Below are 19,658 nucleotides of genomic sequence, written 5' to 3'. Positions count from 1 at the left end.
TACCCCCCTTACTATGGAGAGAAGGATCTTCATTTGTGTACATGTGGGTTATGCTTTCTTCCCATGGACCATTGCCATGATAAAGTGACAGTGAGATGTGGCTTCAAATGCTAGTTCTGCTCCCTCTTAGCAATGTGTGTGTGGGCAATTAATCTCTGAGCACTGGTTTCCTCATGTATAAAATCTGGCTGATACGTCCACATAGTATAGAGGGGCCTGAGGATGGTACAGGAATTATTAGTGCTCAACATAGTGCTCAGTTATGATAGCCATTATTAGTAGAGTAACATTCTTCCTGTAGAAACATTGAACTTACCAAATTCTCAGGATTTGGCTTTTAGTAGGCAAAGAGGTCTAGTGAAGTCAGAACCATATTGCACTTTTTTTTTTTTTTTTAAAAAGAGGTGGGGTCTGGCTCTGTTTCCCAGGCTGGAGTACAGTGGCATGATCATAGCTCAATGCAGCCTCAACCTCCTGGGCTCAAGCCATCCTCCTACCTCAGACTCTTGAGTAGCTGGGACTAAAGGTGCCTCATCATGCCTGGCTAATTTTTTAAACAGTTTTTGTAAAGAGGGTCTCATTATGTTGTCAAGGCTGGTCTTGAATTCCTGGCCTTAAGTGATCATCTTGCCTTGGCCTCCCAAAGTGCTGGGATTACAGACACGAGCCACTGTACCCAGCCAGACTGCAATTTTTTTTCCTTTTTTCTTTGAAAAAGAGTCTTGCTCTGTCACCTAGGCTGGAGTGCACAGTCTCAGCTCACAGCAACCTCTGCCTCCCAGGCTCAAGTGATTCTCATGACTCAGCCTCCTGAGCTGGGATTGCAGACCTGCACCACCACGTCCGGCCAATTTGTGTATCTTTAGTAGAGATGGGTTTCGTCGTGGTGGTGTAGGCTGGTTTCGAAGTACTGACCTCAGGTGATCCACCCGCCTTGGCCTCCCAAAGTGCTGGGATTACAGGCGTGAGTCACCATGCCTGGCCCAGACTGCATTTCTTTAAAGAAGAAGGCCCTTCTCTTTAGTTTCAGAAGTCTGCAGCTAGGTCAGCAGTGGAGTATTCTGTGTTTACTTAGAGAAGCCAGGGGAAGCATTCCAAAGATCTATTCTACATGTGTGTATTTATTTTATTGTATATAATTTTATAAATCATTTTTACTAAAAAGTTCATAAAGGCATGCCCTGATATCCTGTCAGGTGCCGTGCTTTTTACTGTTAGGAGAGTCAAATTTGCTGTATTGCGGGTTGTGCTGACCTGTACTAGAGCCCAACCACAGGGACATTGCACGGTCAGGTCTTAGGTACTTAGGATAAAACGCAGCAGCAAGATTCCCCTCTGGGTTGAAGTTTTCATGTACAAATGAAATAAAGACTGCACCTGTTCAGTCTGGCTAAACACACAAATACTTTATAAAGGGTGTTGACTACACGTGGATGTCTTGAAACATGTAAGTCTGGTTAGAGTCAAAAATTAAAATGGTTTGGTATGGACATTTATTTTTCATTCTTCTCACAAAGCAATGCAACCCGCATTGTGATCCAGTGACTAGGAGGTTTCTTCGTTGATAAATACACTGATGTTAAAAAGTTTATTGGTAAACCAGTAGTTGCTAAAATTCTTGACCTCTCAGGTGTCTGGTAAACTGGGCATTCAAAAGTATAGCATTCTGAATCTGTCTGGTTGGAAGCATTTGGTGTTTCGGTAGAAATCTTAAAAAAAAAAAAAAAAAAAATCCAGTAGTCAAATTGAGTAGTTCAAGTGAATCAGTAGCTCACATTTTTGTATGCTATAGGCTTGGGGGATTTGTTATGAATTAGATACATTTAAGGTTAAATGGTTAATGTAACAGCCTGTGGAAATTATACCTGGAGAATTTAAAGAGTATTATGACTTTATAGTACATATTATTGAGAACATGGGATGTAAGTATAGCATCTACTTTAGATTTTAGTAACATTTTGGGGGATTTAAAATCTTTGTTGTCTGAGTATATTATCACATCTCCCTTGTGAAATTGTAGGGAATGGGAATAAGAGTAGTTTGTATATTACTGAAGGAATGCCCAGAGGTTTAGGATTTCAGGATAATAGCAGGGTGGTTACCTTTGTTGGCAAAAAGTGTATGTCAGGAAAATCACAGCACATCTCCAGAGGCAGCGAGTCTTCCAGTATCTTTTGTTCGCGATTCCATCTTGCCCCCTCGATGAATAAACCAAAAATGTAAACTCCAGTGGGAGAGGAATCCAAGCCCTAAGACGGAAGAGAGGTGGTGTCAGGGGTCCCCAGGAGAAGCAGCGACCAACCAGAGGCTCCGTCCGGAACTGAGCCGATGCATCCAGAGGGGCTCGTCCTGCCTAAGGCATGTTGCCCCAAGTTCTAAGGTGAATGCTTCATTTTTTTTTTTTCCTATTCTGAGTGCTTTAAAAACGTTATAGGCTTAGGTGTATCTATATAATCATCCTGAACTGAAATATATGTATTTTTTCCATGACGCTCTTCCTCAGCATGAAGACAAATACCTTCAAACACAATAAAGATGCAAATTTCTACAACTGTAATTGTGTAGCCTAGCTTTTTAGGAGAGAGCAAGAACAGTTACAAAAGGTGACAGAGTACACTGTGTTCAAACGTCACTTACCTTTACCATAGTGGCCACAACTACTGTCAAGGCTCTAGAAATGTAAAAAAGGTAGAAGAGGGTTTTTTTTTTTTGTTGTTGTTTTTTTTTTTTTTTTTTTTTGATACGGAGTCTCGCTCTGTTACCCAGGCGGGAGTGCAATGCTGCGATCTTGGCTCACTGCAACCTCCGCCTCCCTGGTTTTGGTGGTTCTCCTCAGCCTCCCGAGTAGCTGGGATTACAGGAGCACACCACCAAACCCACCTAATTTTTTGTATTTTTAGTAGAGATGGGTTTCACCATGTTGGCCAGGCTGGTCTCGAACTCCTGACCTCAAGTGATCCGTCCCCCTTGGCCTCCCAAAGTGCTGGGATTACAGGTGTGAGCCACCACGCCTGGCCAGGTTCCATATATTTTTGAATGATACAGGTTAAATAGATGATTACATTTTAATGATAAAGGGTTAAGTAAAATGAGTTTCTGATGAGGTCTGTGAAGTAGAAAATTTAGTTGCCTGCAGCTCCAATTCCAGGTGACTCCAGGTGTGCCTAAGGTGGGCCTGTGAAGCTACATGCTCTCCTACAGGTGTGCTGGAGGGATGCCCAGCCTGGAGGAGCTGGCGGCCAAGTACCTGGCCACCCTGGAGGGCTCTGCCATCTTCTCTGATGGGGCAGGTCTCTGAAGAGAAGGGGTGGGCACCGCTGTCCTGAGCTCCCCCTTGATGCAGCCTGGGCCAGCTTGTTGACACAGGGGCGGCAGTGTGGAAGAGCCTGTGCTGTGCCTGGTGACGCCTTCTGTGTTGTCCACTCTGGAATGTGACTACCTGGAGGTGCAAGCTGAACTCATATTAAGCACTTCCTATTTTGGCTTATTCTATAAAAGAATTTTGGCTGGGCGCGGTGGCTCATGCCTGTAATCCCAGCACTTTGGAAGGCTGAGGCGGGCAGATCACGAGGTCAGGAGATTGCGACCATCCTGGCTAACACGGTGAAACACCGTCTCTACTAAAAATACAAAAAATTGGCCAGGCGTGGTGGTGGGCACCTGTAGTCCCAGCTACTCGGGAGGCTGAAGCAGGAGAATGGCATGAACGCGGGAGGTGGAGGTTGCAGTGAGCTGAGATCACGCCACTGCAGTCCAGCCTGGGCGACAGAGCGAGACTCCATCTCAAAGAAAAAAAAAAAGAATTTTACTGGGAATTGCTTTGTATAATGATTTTTACTTCTCTTCCCCTTAACTTATATAAATGCAGATTTTCCTGTGCTGCATTTGTTCTAGTGTTGTCCTTTCCTAACCATCTTGGAAGAAGTTAATCTAACGCATTTGACAACGTCACTTCCATTTATACTTGGAGTAACTTGGTCATAGCTTACATGGGTTTTTCCTCTGAAAAACCTAAACTGTAGGTAATTTGTAAACAGCCCCTTTTGGAGTGATTTAACTCTTCAAAGAGCCACTCAGAATAAATGAAAGTAATCTTACTTCAACTCAGTGGAAGCTGGTTCTTTGTATAAAGCAGAGATAACTGAGAACATCTGATTAGATGGATAGAGGCAAAAAGTAAAGTTAGGCGGGCAGTCCATACTCCTGCACTCCCCCTGTGAGTCATAAGTAAAGGCCCTGGTGCACATCTGCCTCTTGTAGCCTTTTCATGTCTAATGGGTTATGTAGGAAGAGGTTAGGCTATGGGTGTAGAGTCAGCTAGACTTGGGTTCAAAGCTTACGATCTGCCTCTTGGAACCTTAGTTTCCTGACCTACAGAATGAGGATAATTTGTGAGGATTAAATAATGCAGGTAAAGAGCTTAGCACATAGTACTCAGTCATTGTGGGCTAGTAAGCATCAGTGCCATCATTATCAGGCAGATTGGGATCTTCTGGAGGGCAGGAGCTTTCTTTTGTTCATCTCAGTATTTCCAACAGTCAGAGCAGTTTTGGACCCATACTTTCAAGTGAGTGAATTAATAAACAGTTGGGTAAACCTCAAGTCGAAAACACATCTGAACCTGAGCTTTCTTCCACGTCAGTACTCTTGCCAAGCGGTCACCTGATTTCTCCTAAAGCTCCAGTGACAGGCCACTCCCTGTCTATAAAAGGACACTCCACCATCATCATCAATTTAGATCAACTGCATGTGTCTTCTCCTTGGGGCTCCCCCTGGTTGGAGTTCTAGCAGAATTAAGAGTCTAGTTCTTCATGTATCACCCTTTTCAATATTTCTTTTTCTCCTCAGTCTTTTGCCTTGTAGGACAAACTCTCCCAGTTCCATCCTTCTTCTGACATGTTTCTAACATTCACTAATTCTGGGTAGTCTCGGAATCATCTTCAGTGCAGTCTGATGAGTGCTGAGGAGAGGAAGACCAGGACTGGACCAAGAGGCCAAAGAGCATGAGTGTCCACCACCTCCTCCCACCCCAAATCCCAGAATGCATCTATAAAAGCACTGGAAAACAAGAAGTATCCCCAGTGGACCAGAAACTGTGAGATCCCTAAAGACAGAAGGCAGACAGGATTAGAATAAGGAAACCACCATTAATAATATGCACAATAAAAACTAAAAACATCACCCTCTTCAAGCCCCCCCACCCCAATCCTATAGAATAATATCACATAAAATATTGATACAAAAATCTTGAAAAAATATTACAATTAAGATGATTCAACCTTAGGATCTTTTAATAAATCATATTGATAAAAGTGATAAATTATGTGATAATCTCCATAAACCCTGAAAAGCTCTCTCATCACATTTAGCTTCCATTCTTCATTAAAAACATTCCTAATATAGGAATCATACCTTATAACAAAGTACACTCCAGATAGTTCTATGTAATCCACTATGTTAATGAGATAAAGGATAAAAATGATCTGATTATTTCAATAGAAACAGGCCCAGGCATATAGAATTATTTGATCTATGACAAAGTTGAAGTAGGGAAAGGGCCATTTCAATGAAAAATAAATGGTGCTGAGTCAGTTGGGTACCCATATGGAACCAAAAGAACTTTGATCTCACCTCACACCATACACAACTCAATTCTACTTTTTTTTTTTTGAGACAGAGTCTCACTCTGTCGCCCAGGCTGGAGTACAGTGGCACAATCTTGGCTCACTGCAACATCCGCCTCCCAAGTTCAAGTGATACTCCTGCCTCAGCCTCCCAAGTAGCTGGGATTACACGTGCACACCACCAAACCCGGCTAATGTTTTGTATTTTTAGTAGAGATGAGGTTTCGCCATGTTGGCCAGGCTGGTCTCGAACTCCTGACCTCAGGTGATCTGCCTGCCTCGACCTCCCAAAGTGCTGGGATTACAGGTGTGAGCCACCATGCCTGGCCTTCAATTATATATAGATCATAGAAAATGAGAGGTAAAGCAATATAGTTTCTAGAAGGTAACAGGAGAATATTTTCATGAACTTAGTTTAGGGTAGGCAAAGATTTCCTAAACAGAACATAAAAAAGCATTAACCCTAAATAAAAGATGGAGACACTGGACTTCGTTACAACAAAAAAGTTTTTGTTAATCAAAAGACACCATTAAGAAAGTGATTTGGACAGTGGGAGAAGATGCTTTCAACACATTCAACACATGTATCTGATAGCATATGTTCAGAATATACAAGAATTTCTATAAATCAATAAGACAAAAGCAGTTCACAGTCTTGAACAGAAACTTCACAAAAGAGGAGATCCAAATATCAATAGTCATTTTAAAAGGTGCCCAACTTCATTAATCATCAAGGAAATGCAAATTAAAATCATAAAGATACATCACTGCAGCTGGGCGCGGTCACTCACGCCTGTGATCCCAGCACTTTGGGAGGCTGAGGCGGGCGGATCATGAGGTCAGGAGATCGAGACCATCCTGGCTAACACGGTGAAACCCCGTCTCCACTAAAAATACAAAAAAATTAGCCGGGTTTGGTGGCAGGCACCTGTAGTACCAGCTACCCAGGAGGCTGAGGCAGGAGAATGGCATGAACCCAGGAGGTGGAGCTTGCCAGCCTGGGCAACAGAGCAAGACTCCATCTCAAAAAAAAAAAAGATATATCACCGCACGTCCACTAAAAATACCAAGTAAATGTTGGCAGGGCTATGGAGCAATCTTCTACATTACTGGTGGGCTTGTGGATTGGTACAACCATGTTGAAAAACCATTTGGCAGTATCTACACCAAAGCTAAACATAAATATATGGCTATGTATGACCCTCAATTTATTTAATCATGAGCTCCATAACAACATTTGTGTCAGTGACAGACCACATATACCAGGCTGGTCCTATAAGATTATGATGGAGCTGAAAAATTCCTATTGCCTAGTGATGATGTAGAGCAATGCATCTATGAATTTCCATGTGTAGAAGTGTTTGGGTACACAAATTACTTACCATTGTGTTACACTGCCTGCAGTGTTCAATACAGTAACATGCTGTACAGGTCTGTAGCCTGGCAGCAACAGGCTATCCCATCTAGCCTAGGTAAGCAGTAGGCTATGCCATGTAGGTTTGTGGAAATACATTCTTAACAATGCATTTCTCAGAACATATCCCCATTGTTAAGTGGTACATGATTGTATTTATTTATTTATTATTATTTTTTCAATTCTTTTGGTTATAGCCAACCTACTGGGTGTAAAATGGTATTTCATTATTATTTTGATTTGCATTTCTCTGACTAAAAATATTGAGCATCCTTTCACATTCTTTTTTTTTTTTAAATCTTTAAACCAACCTCTCCCAACCTTGTCCCCTCTTCCTCTCCAGCATTAGTCCTGGAGCAGAAAAATAGATTCCCAGAACAAATTGGAATTTAGAAAATGACAACCGTGGCCCTTCAAATCAGTGGGGACAGTGGCATGAGTGGCAGGGCTGGGGTGTGTGGTGCATCTGGCTCACTGGTGCTGTGTACTCTGCTCCAGCCCAAGCTGCCTCCATGGGTCCCACTTGCTGCACTGCTGAGGGCCGGGTAGGTGCAGGTTTTCACTTGGCACCTGCCTGAGCTCTGAAATAAGCCAGTTGGTGGGGGCAGGCATTTCAGCCAAGAGCAGCTAGGACAGGTTTGCCCCCTGATTTAAAATATCACCTTTTAATCCTGACCTCAGCAGCATTCTGTCTTCATTTATAATAGGGGACACTTAGAAAGTCTGTTGATTATATTAACTTAAATCTTTTATTCACGATTTATAATCTTTTTTTCCTTCCGCCTCAAGGAAGAGAGTGGGAGACATGAAGTCTGAGGGCATTTGGACTTGAAGCAGGGCTGTACCTTGTCGATCTGCCTCTCTTGTGCCTGGAACATGGTAAGTGCTGAATAAAGGTTTGTAGAGGGCATAATTGATTGAATAAATGAATGAATGAATGATTACCCTTTCTAATCTTTGAATATTCCAGTACCTTAAATGCTCTCCTGACTATATTGAGTTTCTTTGGCATAAATACGGAGAACTTCTCATCCTTGTCAGTGGTGTCGGAAATCACATGGTGGGTGAAGGTGAGGGTATCCACAGAGATTCCTCGGGACCTCCCATAGTCTTGAAGCACAGCAGCAAGAAAGGCTTTGGAGAAGAACACACACCATCAAGTTCCTTGTGAGTCTCAGGGCCTCCTGCTGGGGTTAGCAACAATGATGTCTCATGGCGAAGGAAGGGAAGAGTGGAAGAAAAAGAGACAACAAAAGAGATGGGCTGGGCGGGAGCAGAGGGCCAGTTCACCCACCCTCTTAGGCCTTGTTGACTTTGGTCTGGCCAGCTGCAGGAGCCTCCTGGTGAATGGGGGCTGTTTTTCAAGGCCAGCACCCCTCCTGTATTCATTGTGGGGATAGACAGGCTGTAAATTCTGAGACCCTCTCCATTTCTGAGCCAATCTTGGCTGATGATCATACCTCATCCTCTCAGCAACAAAGATGGGACCCGGGGCAACTACAAGACCAAGTGTGTCAGAGTCTTCCTCAAGAAATGACATACGAACACTGGGAAAAGGGAGGTTCTATTGCCTCTAGGGTTGCTGAGGTGCTTGTGGCCATGATTCCCCCTGGGTGCATGGAGAAAGGCTACCTGCAGTAGGAAAAAAATGAGAACATCTCGAACTCACCATGCCTGTCACTACAATCCCCATCAGCCTGCTCCTCTCCCTGTGCTCTGTATTTCAGTGAATGATGCCAGCAGCCACCCAGCTTTCCAAGCCAGAGACTTACGAGTCATGCTTAATCTCCTTCTCCCCTCTACCCCTGTCCTTCCAAACACAGAGTCCAGTTGGTTCTGCTTCCTAAATGCCCCCTACTCCCCGCTTCTGCTCACTACCACTACCCTACTCTGATCACCACCAGCTCTTGCCTGGAGAATAAAGCAGACTCCTTATTTTATTTATTTTTTGATGAGACAGGGTCTTGCACTGTTGCCCAGTCTGGAGTACAGTGGCGCGATCATGGCTCACTGCAGCCTCGACCTCCTGGGCTCAAGCAATCCTCCTGTCTCAGCCTCCTGAGTAGCCGAGATTACAGGTGTGCACCACCACACCTGGCTAATTTGCAGACTCCTTAAATGACCAGGACCCAGTCTTGTTCTTCTCCAATGTACCCCTGCCCTTCTTCCTTCCTGTAGCTGCTGGATCATAACCTCTCCGGCCTGAAACACTTCAGGCCATCCTGTGGATGGAGTCAACTCTCTCAGTGTGTCTTACACAGCCCTGGGGACCAACCGTGCCCAACTCTGCAGCTGCACCATTCTCCCTTTTGTGGTCTTTTGTTTTGGCCATAATGAACATTTGGTTTCTCCTAGTGCAAATGGTGTTTTCTCTAGTAAGAATGCTGTCCCTGCTTAGTCCAGTCATTGAAACACTCAACTTTTTAAGTCAGGCTGAGTTCAAATCTTGACTCAGTCACCTGTTAGTTTCCCCCACTCCCCTCCAGAATCATTTCACTCAGTAGTGGAGTGACCTTGGATGAGACTCTCAACTTTTTGCTAGTGATATGACTTGGGGCAAATTTCTTAACTTCTCTGTGCTAAGGTTTTCTCTCTGAAAACAGGGATAGTTACAGTAACAACCTCATAAGATTGCCATGAGAATTAAATGTCTTATCCCTTTTATACAAAATCCTCAGAACAGTGCATGGCACCCAGTAAATACCAAGTAAGCTCCACGAATTATTCTCTTCTTCCTCTGTTCGCACCTGGATAATACTTAATTGGTAGCAAGATTCAAGACTCATCCTAGACGTTATTTCCTTAGTGGGCTTCCCTGGTTCTTAGTGAAGGTTCCTCTGTTTTATGCTCCACAAGTACTGATCCATTCATATATTCTATTCAGAATGCCATTCATTCATTCTTCAAATATTTATTGAGAGCTTTGTGCGTGTGTGTGTGCGCTGGGGACTGTATCAGGTGCTAGGGACACCACAGAACTGAAAACAGACCTGGTTCTTGCCTTCGTGGAGCTCACAGCCCAGTGTCACCCCTTTACAACTCTCTTTCCATCCCCCAACCACACATCGTTGGAATGCACTCCGGTTCATGTCTGCCTTCCCTGCTGGACATTTGTGCTGAGCAGGTCGGGCCTAGGTCCCAGCAAACATTCAGTCATCAAATCTTGTTACAGAAATAAATGAATGAATGGCTGAAGCTCAGAGTCAATCTTGTGAAGCTGCCCATCTCCGCCCCTTTGTCATGGCCTTTGGAGGGGCTGGGTGCTAGTGTTGACTTTTGACATCACAGGAGCAGTGGCCAAGAGACGAGACAGTGACCTGTCAAGGCGCAGGTGAAATCTGATAGGGGTGGGTGGATTTGGCATGTGAGGAGGTTGGGGTGAGGGAAGGAAGTGGGTGGGGAGGGAGAAGAGACTGCTCTAATCCACACTAGAGACCCAGACACCTGTGGAGGCGCAGGTGTTGTCATCCTAAAGGGGAGGGTGAAAGGGTGAGTGACAGACGGGCTGAGTGCAGACGTGTCTGGGCCAGGTGTGGAGCTGACCTTGGTTCTAATGCTCACCTTGTGGAAAGAAGAAAGCTGGGAGCCAGTATCTTGAAGGAAATCCCTCAAGGAAATTGTTCTCTGACTCCTCAGGGTGTTTGCGTTTTTGGCTAGATGATGGAATAGACTGCTTCCAAATTGTGACAAATCTCATATACCTAGTGGAAGGCAGACCACAGGTTGAGGGGTTAAGGTCATAATAATTGCACAGCTTTGGGTGATGTGGGCCATTTCCTCCAGTCCCTCCCCTCCCAGGGCACTTCTTTTACTTTTCATTTCAACTCCCCCAATGCAGGACTTTTATCAGGTCCTTGAATGGAAGCCAGCTATGATTTTAAGCTCATGAGGGAAAAGGGGGACCACAAAGGCTGCAAGGCCACAGATTTGGGTAACAAGAGATGTCATTATTATAGTGAGAATCCTGCCTGCGCCTTGTGGAATCTCATTTGTTGTTTTTGAGGCACAGACTTCTCCCAAAGGATATAAAGAAATGTGGGTCAGATGTCTGCAGTGCTGCTGCTACACTTATAGTTAAACGGTGTAGGAGGCAGCCTGGCACAGACTTTGGAACCAGTTCTGGGTTTGAATCTCAATACTTTCATGTTCTAGTTGTGAAGCCTTGGGCATTTCATGTCCTTGGACTCAGTTTCCTCATCTCTAAAATGGGGATGATGATAATGATAGCACCTACTTCACATCACAGGGCTGCTGTGAGAACTGAGTGGACTGCTGTGAGTAAAGCTCCTAGAGAAATGCACCATATCCTGTGAGGCACTTGCTAGATGTCGCTACTCTAATGCTTCTCCAGCTATTTTTATTGTAACTACAAACACATTTAAAAATTACATGTGGCTAGGCGCGGTGGCTCATGCCCGTAATCCCTGCACTTTGGGAGGCCAAGGCAGATGGATCACTTGAGGTCAGGAGTTCAAAACCAGCCTGGCCAACATGGTGAAACCCCGTCACTACTAAAAATACAAAAAATGAGCTGGGCATGGCGGCAGGTGCCTGTAATCCCAGCTACTAGGGAGGCTGAGGTAGGAGAATCGTTTGAACCCAGGAGGCGGAGGTTGCAGTGAGCCGAGATTGTGCCACTGCATTCCAGCCTGGGTGATAGAGCGAGACTCTTGTCTCAAAAAAAAAAAAAAAAAAAAAAAAAAAAAATTACATGTAACTAATTATTTCCTTTCACATTTCACCCTGTGCATTTCTTAGGAAAGAGAAATGTACTATGTTGTAGTCATAACTCTGTCTCTTGGAGTGGAGGGAGTTTACTCAAGACTCAACATTATTAGGTCCCCACTTTCTCAGCTCAAACAGAAGACAAGAATCCTGCCCTTGCTTAATTCACATGTAACTGTGACAACCCAAGGAGACCAGGCATGGGAAATGATGTCATAAACCTTTGGGCTTTAAGCAAAAATGAGGAAGAAATGTAAAGCAGCTTTCATCCATACCGACGCTGTATTGCAGTATAAGCCACTTTGGCCCAAGTATTGAAGAAATTCAGTCGCTGGATGAGATCATCAATCCAGGAACTCAGTGGCTTACATGATCTGTAGGCGTGTTTCTGTTGGGATGTAAAGACAGTCACATCATTTTTTTTCCTTGTCTTTGGGGTCATTAGGAACATTTCTGCAAACCTTGGTAATAGACTCAAGTGCCAGGCAGAAATAACTTCGCAGGAGAATGTCATTTTCCAACTGAAAGCACATAATGAAAAGTCTAAACCTTATTACCAGGGCAAAACAACATTATCTTAACAGTGTTTTGGATAAAACGCTTGGAAGCTTCCATCCTGGCTGAAGGCTTTTATCACTCTTCTCAAATCTTTTCATTTTCTCACCTTCTTTCCTCCTCTCTGGGGAGATTACCTTCACATGCTATTAGGTATGAGCAATTTCAGCTTCCTGGCCTTCCCCTATACAAAGTTCTATAAATCCCACCCACTGTCTACTCCCTTACCTACCTTTGCCTTCCAGTTCTGAGCCTAGCTGCCCCTGCCCTTGCCCCTGTGGATTCAGCTTTCCATTCTCTAGCCCTGTTTATTAACGCTCCCTTCCATCTTAACTACACAAACCACCCAACACGCAATCCTACCTGTTTGTTGCAAGTGGGGAGGAGGAGACCCTTGCAGCCCTCTAGCCTATTTCTCCTTTTGTTTACTGTCCCCTCTTCTGGAGTCTTCATTAGAAATCACAAGCGACCTTCATTTTCCATCTTCAAGCCTCACTCCCCGCACTATATCCTCTGCAGCTTTTGACGGACCTCATTGCTTCCTCCTGCTCTCTCCCCTAGGCTTCTGTGACTAGACTCCATCCTGGCTTTCTCTTGAATTCTCCAACTACTTCTTTTTAGGTCCCATTCATTGGCACCTCTTCTTCCCTCCCTCGAGGCTGGTGTTGCCTGGAATCCTTTCAGCCCTCTTCTCTTGCTACTTTATATTCCCTCTCCCAGATTGAATCCATGGCTCTGTCTAGGTTGGCGACACCAAGCACTCGCTTTGCAGCCCGTGCTCTTGTCCCATTGCTTTTCTTATTTATTTATTTATTATTATACTTTAAGTTCTAGGGTACATGTGCACAACGTGCAGGTTTGTTACATATGTATACATGTGCCATATTGGTGTGCTGCACCCATTAACTCGTCATTTACATTAGGTATGTTTTCTAATGCTATCCCTCCCTGCTCCGGTCTCCCCACAATAGGCCCCGGTGTGTGAGGTTCCCCTTCCTGTGTCCAAGTGTTCTCATTGCTCAATTCCTGCCTATGAGTGAGAACATGCGGTGTTTGGTTTTCTGTCCTTGTGATAGTTTGCTCAGAATGATGGTTTCCAGCTTCATCCATGTCCCTACAAAGGACATGAACTCATCCTTTTTTTATGGCTGCATAGTATTCCATGGTGAATATGTGCCACATTTTTAAATCCAGTCTATCACTGATGGACATTTGGGTTGGTTCTAAGACTTTGCTATTGTGAATAGTGCCACAATAAACATATGTGTGCATGTGTCTTTGTATTACAGCAGCATGCTTTATAATCCTTTGGGTATATGCCCAGTAATGGTATGGCTGGGTCAAATGGTATTTCTAGTTCTAGATCCTTGAGGAATCGCCACACTATCTTCCACAATGGTTGAACTAGTTTACAGTCCCACCAACAGTGTAAAAGCATTCCTGTTTCTCCACATCCTCTCCAGCACCTGCTGTTTCCTGACTTTTTAATGATTGCCATTCTAACTGGTGTGAGATGGTATCTCATTGTGGTTTTGATTTGCATTTCTCTGATGGCCAGTGATGATGAGCATTTTTTCATGTGTCTGTTGGCTGCATAAATGTCTTCTTTTGAGAAGCATCTGTTCATATCCTTTGCCCACTGTTTGATGGGGTTTTTGATTTTTTCTTGTAAATTTGTTTAAGTTCTTTGTAGATTCTGGATATTAGCCCTTTGTCAGATGGGTAGATTGTAAAAATTTTCTCCCACTCTGTAGGTTGCCTGTTCACTCTGATGGTAGTTTCTTTTGCTGTGCAGAAGCTCTTTAGTTTAATTAGATCCCATTCGTCAATTTTGGCTTCTGTTGCCATTGCGTTTGGTGTTTTAGTCATGAAGTCCTTGCCCATGCCTATGTCCTGAATGGTATTGCCTAGGTTTTCTTCTAGGGTTTTTATGGTTTTAGGTCTAACATTTAAGTCTTTAATCGATCTTGAATTAATTTTTATATAAGGAGTAAGGAAGGGATCCAGTTTCAGCTTTCTACATATGGCTAGCCAGTTTTCCCAGCACCATTTATTAAATAGGGAATCCTTTCCCCATTTCTTGTTTTTGTCAGGTTTGTCAAAGATAAGATGGTTGTGGATGTGTGTTATTACTTCTGGGGGCTCTGTTCTGTTCCATTGGTCTATATCTCTGTTTTGGTTCCCGTACCATGCTGTTTTGGTTACTGTAGCCTTGTAGTATACTTTGAAGTTAGGTAGCATAATGCTTCCAGCTTTGTTGTTTTGGCTATGATTGTCTTGGCAATGTGTGTTCTTTTTTGGTTCCATATGAACTTTAAAGTAGTTTTTTCCAGTTCTGTGAAGAAAGTCATTGGTAGCTTGATGGGGATGGCATTGAATCTATAAATTACCTTGGGCAGTATGGCCATTTTCACAATATTGTTTCTTTCTATCCATGAGCATGGAATGTTCTTCCATTTGTGTCCTCTTTTATTTCATTGAGCAGTGGTTTGTAGTTCTCCTTGAAGAGGTCCTTCGCATTCCTTGTAAGTTGGATTCCTAGGTATTTTATTCTCTTTGAAGCAATTGTGAATGGGAGTTCACTCATGATTTGGCTCTCTGTTTGTCTGTTATTGGTGTATAAGAATGCTTGTGATTTTTGCACATTGATTTTGTATCCTGAGATTTTGCTGAATTTGCTTACGAGCTTAAGAAAATTTTGGGCTGAGATGATGGGGTTTTCTAAATATACAATTGTGTCATCTGCAAACAGGGACAGTTTGACTTGCTCTTTTCCTAACTGAATACCCTTTATTTCTTTCTCTTGCTTGATTGCCCTGGCCAGAACTTCCAAGACTATGTTGGATAGTGGTGGTGAGAGAGGGCATCCCTGTATTGTGCCAGTTTTCAAAGGGAATGCTTCCAGTTTTTGCCCATTCAGTGGGTTTGTCATAAATAACTCTTATTATTTTGAGAGACGTCCCATCAATACCAAGTTTATTGAGTGTTTTTAGCATGAAGGCTGTTGAATTTTTTTGAAGGACTTTTCTGCATATATTGAAATAATCATGTGGTTTTTGTCTTTGGTTCTGTTTACATGATGGATTACATTTATTGATTTGTGTATGTTGAACCAGTCTTGCATTCCAGGGATGAAGCCAACTTGATCATGGTAGGTAAGCTTTTTGATGTGGATTCGGTTTGCCAGTATTTTACTGAGGATTTTTGCATCAATGTTCATCGGGGATATTGGTCTAAAATTCTCTTTTTTCGTTGTGTCTCTGCCAGGCTTCAGTATTAGGATGATGTTGGCCTCATAAAATGAATTAGGGAGCATTTCCTCTTTTTCTATTGATTGGAATAGTTTCAGAAGGAATGGTACCAGCTCCTCCTTGTACCTCTGGTAGGATTTGGCTGTGAATCTGTCTGGTCCTGGACTTTTTTTGGTTGGAAGGCTATTAATTATTGACTCAATTTCAGAACCAGTTATTGGTCTATTCAGGGATTCAACTTCTTCTTGGTTTAGTCTTGGGAGGGTATATGTGTCCAGGAATTTATCCATTTCTTCTAGATTTTCTAGTTTATTTGCATAGAGGTGTTTATAGTATTCTCTGATGGTAGTTTGTATTTCTGTGGGATCAGTGGTGATGTCCCCTTTATTATTTTTTATTGTGTGTATTTGATTCTTCTCTCTTTTCTTCTTTATTAGTCTTGCTAGTAGTCTATCGATTTTGTTGATCTTTTCAAAAAACCAGCTCCTGGATTCATTGATTTTTTGAAGGGTTTTTTGTGTCTCTATCTCCTTCAGTTCTGCTCTGATCTTAGTTCCCACACAATAGTAATGGGAGACTTTAACACCCCACTGTCAACATTAGACAGATCAATGAGATAGAAAGTTAACAAGGACACCCAGGAGTTGACCTCAGCGCTGCACCAAGCAGACCTAATAGACATCTACAGAACTCTCCACCCCAAATCAACAGAATATACATTCTTCTCGGCACCACATCGCACTTATTCCAAAATTGGCCACATAGTTGGAAGTAAAGCACTCCTCAGCAAATGTAAAAGAACAGAAATTATAACAAACTGTCTCTCAGACCACAGTGCAATCAAACTAGAACTCAGGATTAAGAAACTCACTCAAAACAGCTCAACTATATGGAAACTGAACAACCTGCTCCTGAATGACTATTGGGTACATAACGAAATGAAGGCAGAAATAAAGATGTTCTTCGAAACCAATGAGAACAAAGACACAACATACCAGAATCTCTGGGACACATTTAAAGCAGTGTGTAGAGGCAAATTTATAGCACCAAATGTCCACAAGAGAAAGCAGGAAAGATCTAAAATTGGCACCCTAACATCACAATTAAAAGAACTAGAGAAGCAAGAGCAAACACATTTAAAAGCTAGCAGAAGGCAAGAAATAACTAAGATCAGTCCCGTTGCTTTTCAATAGCTCCACTTGAGAGCCCCTCTAGCTCCTCACACTTTCCATGTCCAAAATAGGATTTCTTCATCTGTTCCTTACACAGCACGTCTTTCTGCTCACCCTGTCTCTGAATGCACTAGTTCCTACCCATTTGTCCAAGCCGGACATTTCTACCTGACTCATCTTACCTCTTGTCACTCTGTCAAGTGAGCAATGGTCTCAGCCACATGTGACTGTACTTAGAGTGTACGAACTCAGCCGTGTTCTTTCAGCCTTACTTTGCACTTGTAGAGTCCTAGCTGTTTCACCACGGGGCTTGCTAAGAATGTAATAAGGCCTCTCTGCTTTTTAGTTTCCATATCTGTAAAATAGGGTCATTGGAGCGGGCGTTCCCTAAGAGCCTTTCAAGCTCTGAAGTCCTATGATTCTGGATGTGTTTCTACATCTCAATTTTTCATCACAGCTTATATTCAGTTTTAAGGAGTTATAATTGTTATTATTTACTCTTGTCTGTCTTCATGTTTTCTCATAGGTTTTAAAATAACTTCATTGAGACGTAACTCATATGCCATACAACTTACTTATTTAAAGGGTACAACAGTGTACAAGTTAATGGTTTTTCGTATAGTCACTGAGTTGTGCAACTACCACTGTAGTCAATTGTAGAACGTTTTCATGACTCCAAAAGAAAACCCTCTCAGCATCCATTCTCCAATTCTCTGTCACCCGCAAACCGAGGCAACCAATAATCTACTTTCTGTCACTATGGATTTGTCTATTCTGGACATTTCCTGTAAATGAAATGATATAATATATGGTCTTTTGTGATGGTCTTCTTACACTTAGCACAGAAGAACTACTGTTTTCAAGGTTTATCCATATGGTAGCCTGTGTCAGTACTTCATTCGTTTTGCTGGCTGAATAATATTTCATTATAGGGACATATCATATTTTATCCATTCATCAGACAATGGACATTTGAATTGTCTTCACCTTTTGGGTATTATAAATAATGCTGCCATGAACATTCATGTGCAAGCTTTTGTGTGGACATTATTTATTTATTTATTTATTTATTTTTTGAGACGGAGTCTCCCTCTGTTGCCCAGGCTGGAGTGCAACCTGGAGAGGTTGGTTCACTCCAACCTCTGCCTTCTGGGTTCAAGCAATTCTCCTCCCTTAGCCTCAGAAGTAGCTGAGATTACAGGCACCCACCACCATGCCTGGCCATTTATTATTATTATTATTATTATTATTTTTAGTAGAGATGGGTTTCACCATGTTGGCCAGGCTGGTCTTGAACTCTTGACCTCAGGTGATCCACTGCCTTGGCCTTCCAGAGTGCTGGGATTACAAGCATGAGGCCCCATGCCCGACCTGGATTTATATTTTAATTTCTCTTGAGTATATTCCTAGGAGTGAAATTGCTGGGCTAAATGGTAAATCTGTTTAACTTTTTGAGGAACTACTGGACTATTTCCAAAGTAGCTGCACCATTTTTCATTCCCATGAGTGATGCATGAGGGTTCCAATTTCTCTCAATGCTTGTTTTTGTGTATTTTTAATTATCTCCATCTTAGTAGGTGTGAACTCGTATCTCATTGCGGCTTTGACTTGCATTTCCCCAAAAGCAAATGATGTTGAACATCTTTTCACATGTCTCCACAGGTTTTTAATCAGGTTTTTAATCTGGTATGGGATTCAGGGTTCTGGAAAAGGCCAGTGCTAATCCTAAGGGGAGAAGTTCATTTCTGGAGAAATAGTGTTTGTGTCCAACATCAAGCTTGTTAATTTCCTACTCTGTGCTGCCAGATCTTCTATGGCTTATCATTCCTGGTCTAATAAATTTTGTGTTTTTACAATCTGGTCTTCTGTTTAAGACCACAACCCAGCAATTTCTTCATCATTTTGTTTAGCTTTGTTTCTATTTTAAAAGCAATGAAACCTAACACTTAAAGTAACACCAAGAGTGCACCTACTTCGACATGAACTGCCATGATACATAGTTCACACACACAGAGAGTGAGAACTACATGACGGTGCCGCCTGTGGCTAATGGTGACTGTTAAGAGGCACTCCAACTTCAGAGATGTGAAAATATGAAAAAGTATGTCAGCATCTTTTAAGAGTTACATATTTCATCACATAGATGCACCATTTACCTTCACCATTCCCTTGAGCTTGGACATTTATTTCAAGCAAGCAAGAAAATAGGAAATAATAATAATTGCTTACCTGCCACAATGTAGGCACTCTCATATTAAGAAAAGAATTAAGTATTTCCTCCAATTCTTGGGTGAGGATGATCTCTCCTTTTATAGCAAGTTGAAGATCTTTTAAGGATTTATGTATGACAAATAATAACTTATCAAATCGTTTAATTTCTTGCTTCAAAAAGGTTAGCAAGACACAATGGATAAGGGGGTCATGATCTGGATTTTAAAAAGAGATAAAATTTTGATATTTTATAGATTAAAAAGAGGCTTTACATGGAGAGACTTAGGCTTTGAAAGTTAAGGGAATTTCATGTATCTTGACCAGGGGTTGATAAACGTTTTCTGTAGAAGGTCAGATAGCAAACATTTTAGGGTATGGGGACCATACCACCTCTGAAAGCTACTCGACTCTCCCCTTGCGGTGTGGGTGCAGCCACACTATATACTGGTATAACCACACTATCTACTATGTGTGGATGCATAGACAATATGTCATGAGTAAGTGTGGCTGAGTTCCAGTAAGTTTTATTTATGGGCACTCAAATTTGAATTTCACATAACATTTATGTGTCACAAACTATATTTCTTCTTTTGATTTTTTTCAACCATTAAAAAAATGCAAAAGCCATTTTAGTTCACAGGCTGTACAAAAACAAATGCTGGGCTGGACTTGGCCTGTGAGTCCTAATTTGCCGACCTTTGATTGA

General features: G+C 42.4%; 1 protein-coding gene across 5 annotated transcripts in view; it reads right to left on the bottom strand.

Annotated features, from left to right (window-relative positions):
- Positions 1-1,493: 1,493 nt before the first annotated feature.
- Positions 1,494-19,658, bottom strand: part of LOC105478882 (dynein axonemal heavy chain 14) — a 524,402-nt gene continuing 506,237 nt past the window's right edge. For all 5 annotated transcript variants that reach the window (XM_071081203.1, XM_071081205.1, XM_071081211.1 and 2 more), the window contains 6 exons: positions 18,971-19,167; positions 12,039-12,151; positions 10,600-10,739; positions 8,012-8,172; positions 2,103-2,249; positions 1,494-1,709 (listed from right to left, as the gene is read on the bottom strand). In XM_071081203.1, the coding sequence (XP_070937304.1) occupies positions 1,494-1,709; positions 2,103-2,249; positions 8,012-8,172; positions 10,600-10,739; positions 12,039-12,151; positions 18,971-19,167 (974 nt within the window). The remainder of the gene's footprint in view (positions 1,710-2,102; positions 2,250-8,011; positions 8,173-10,599; positions 10,740-12,038; positions 12,152-18,970; positions 19,168-19,658) is intronic.

Source organism: Macaca nemestrina, chromosome 1 (assembly GCF_043159975.1).
Source record: "Macaca nemestrina isolate mMacNem1 chromosome 1, mMacNem.hap1, whole genome shotgun sequence".
Classification (NCBI taxonomy): domain Eukaryota; kingdom Metazoa; phylum Chordata; class Mammalia; order Primates; family Cercopithecidae; genus Macaca; species Macaca nemestrina.
Note: the sequence above shows the minus strand (reverse complement) of the source record. Positions and strands in the feature narration are given on the sequence as shown.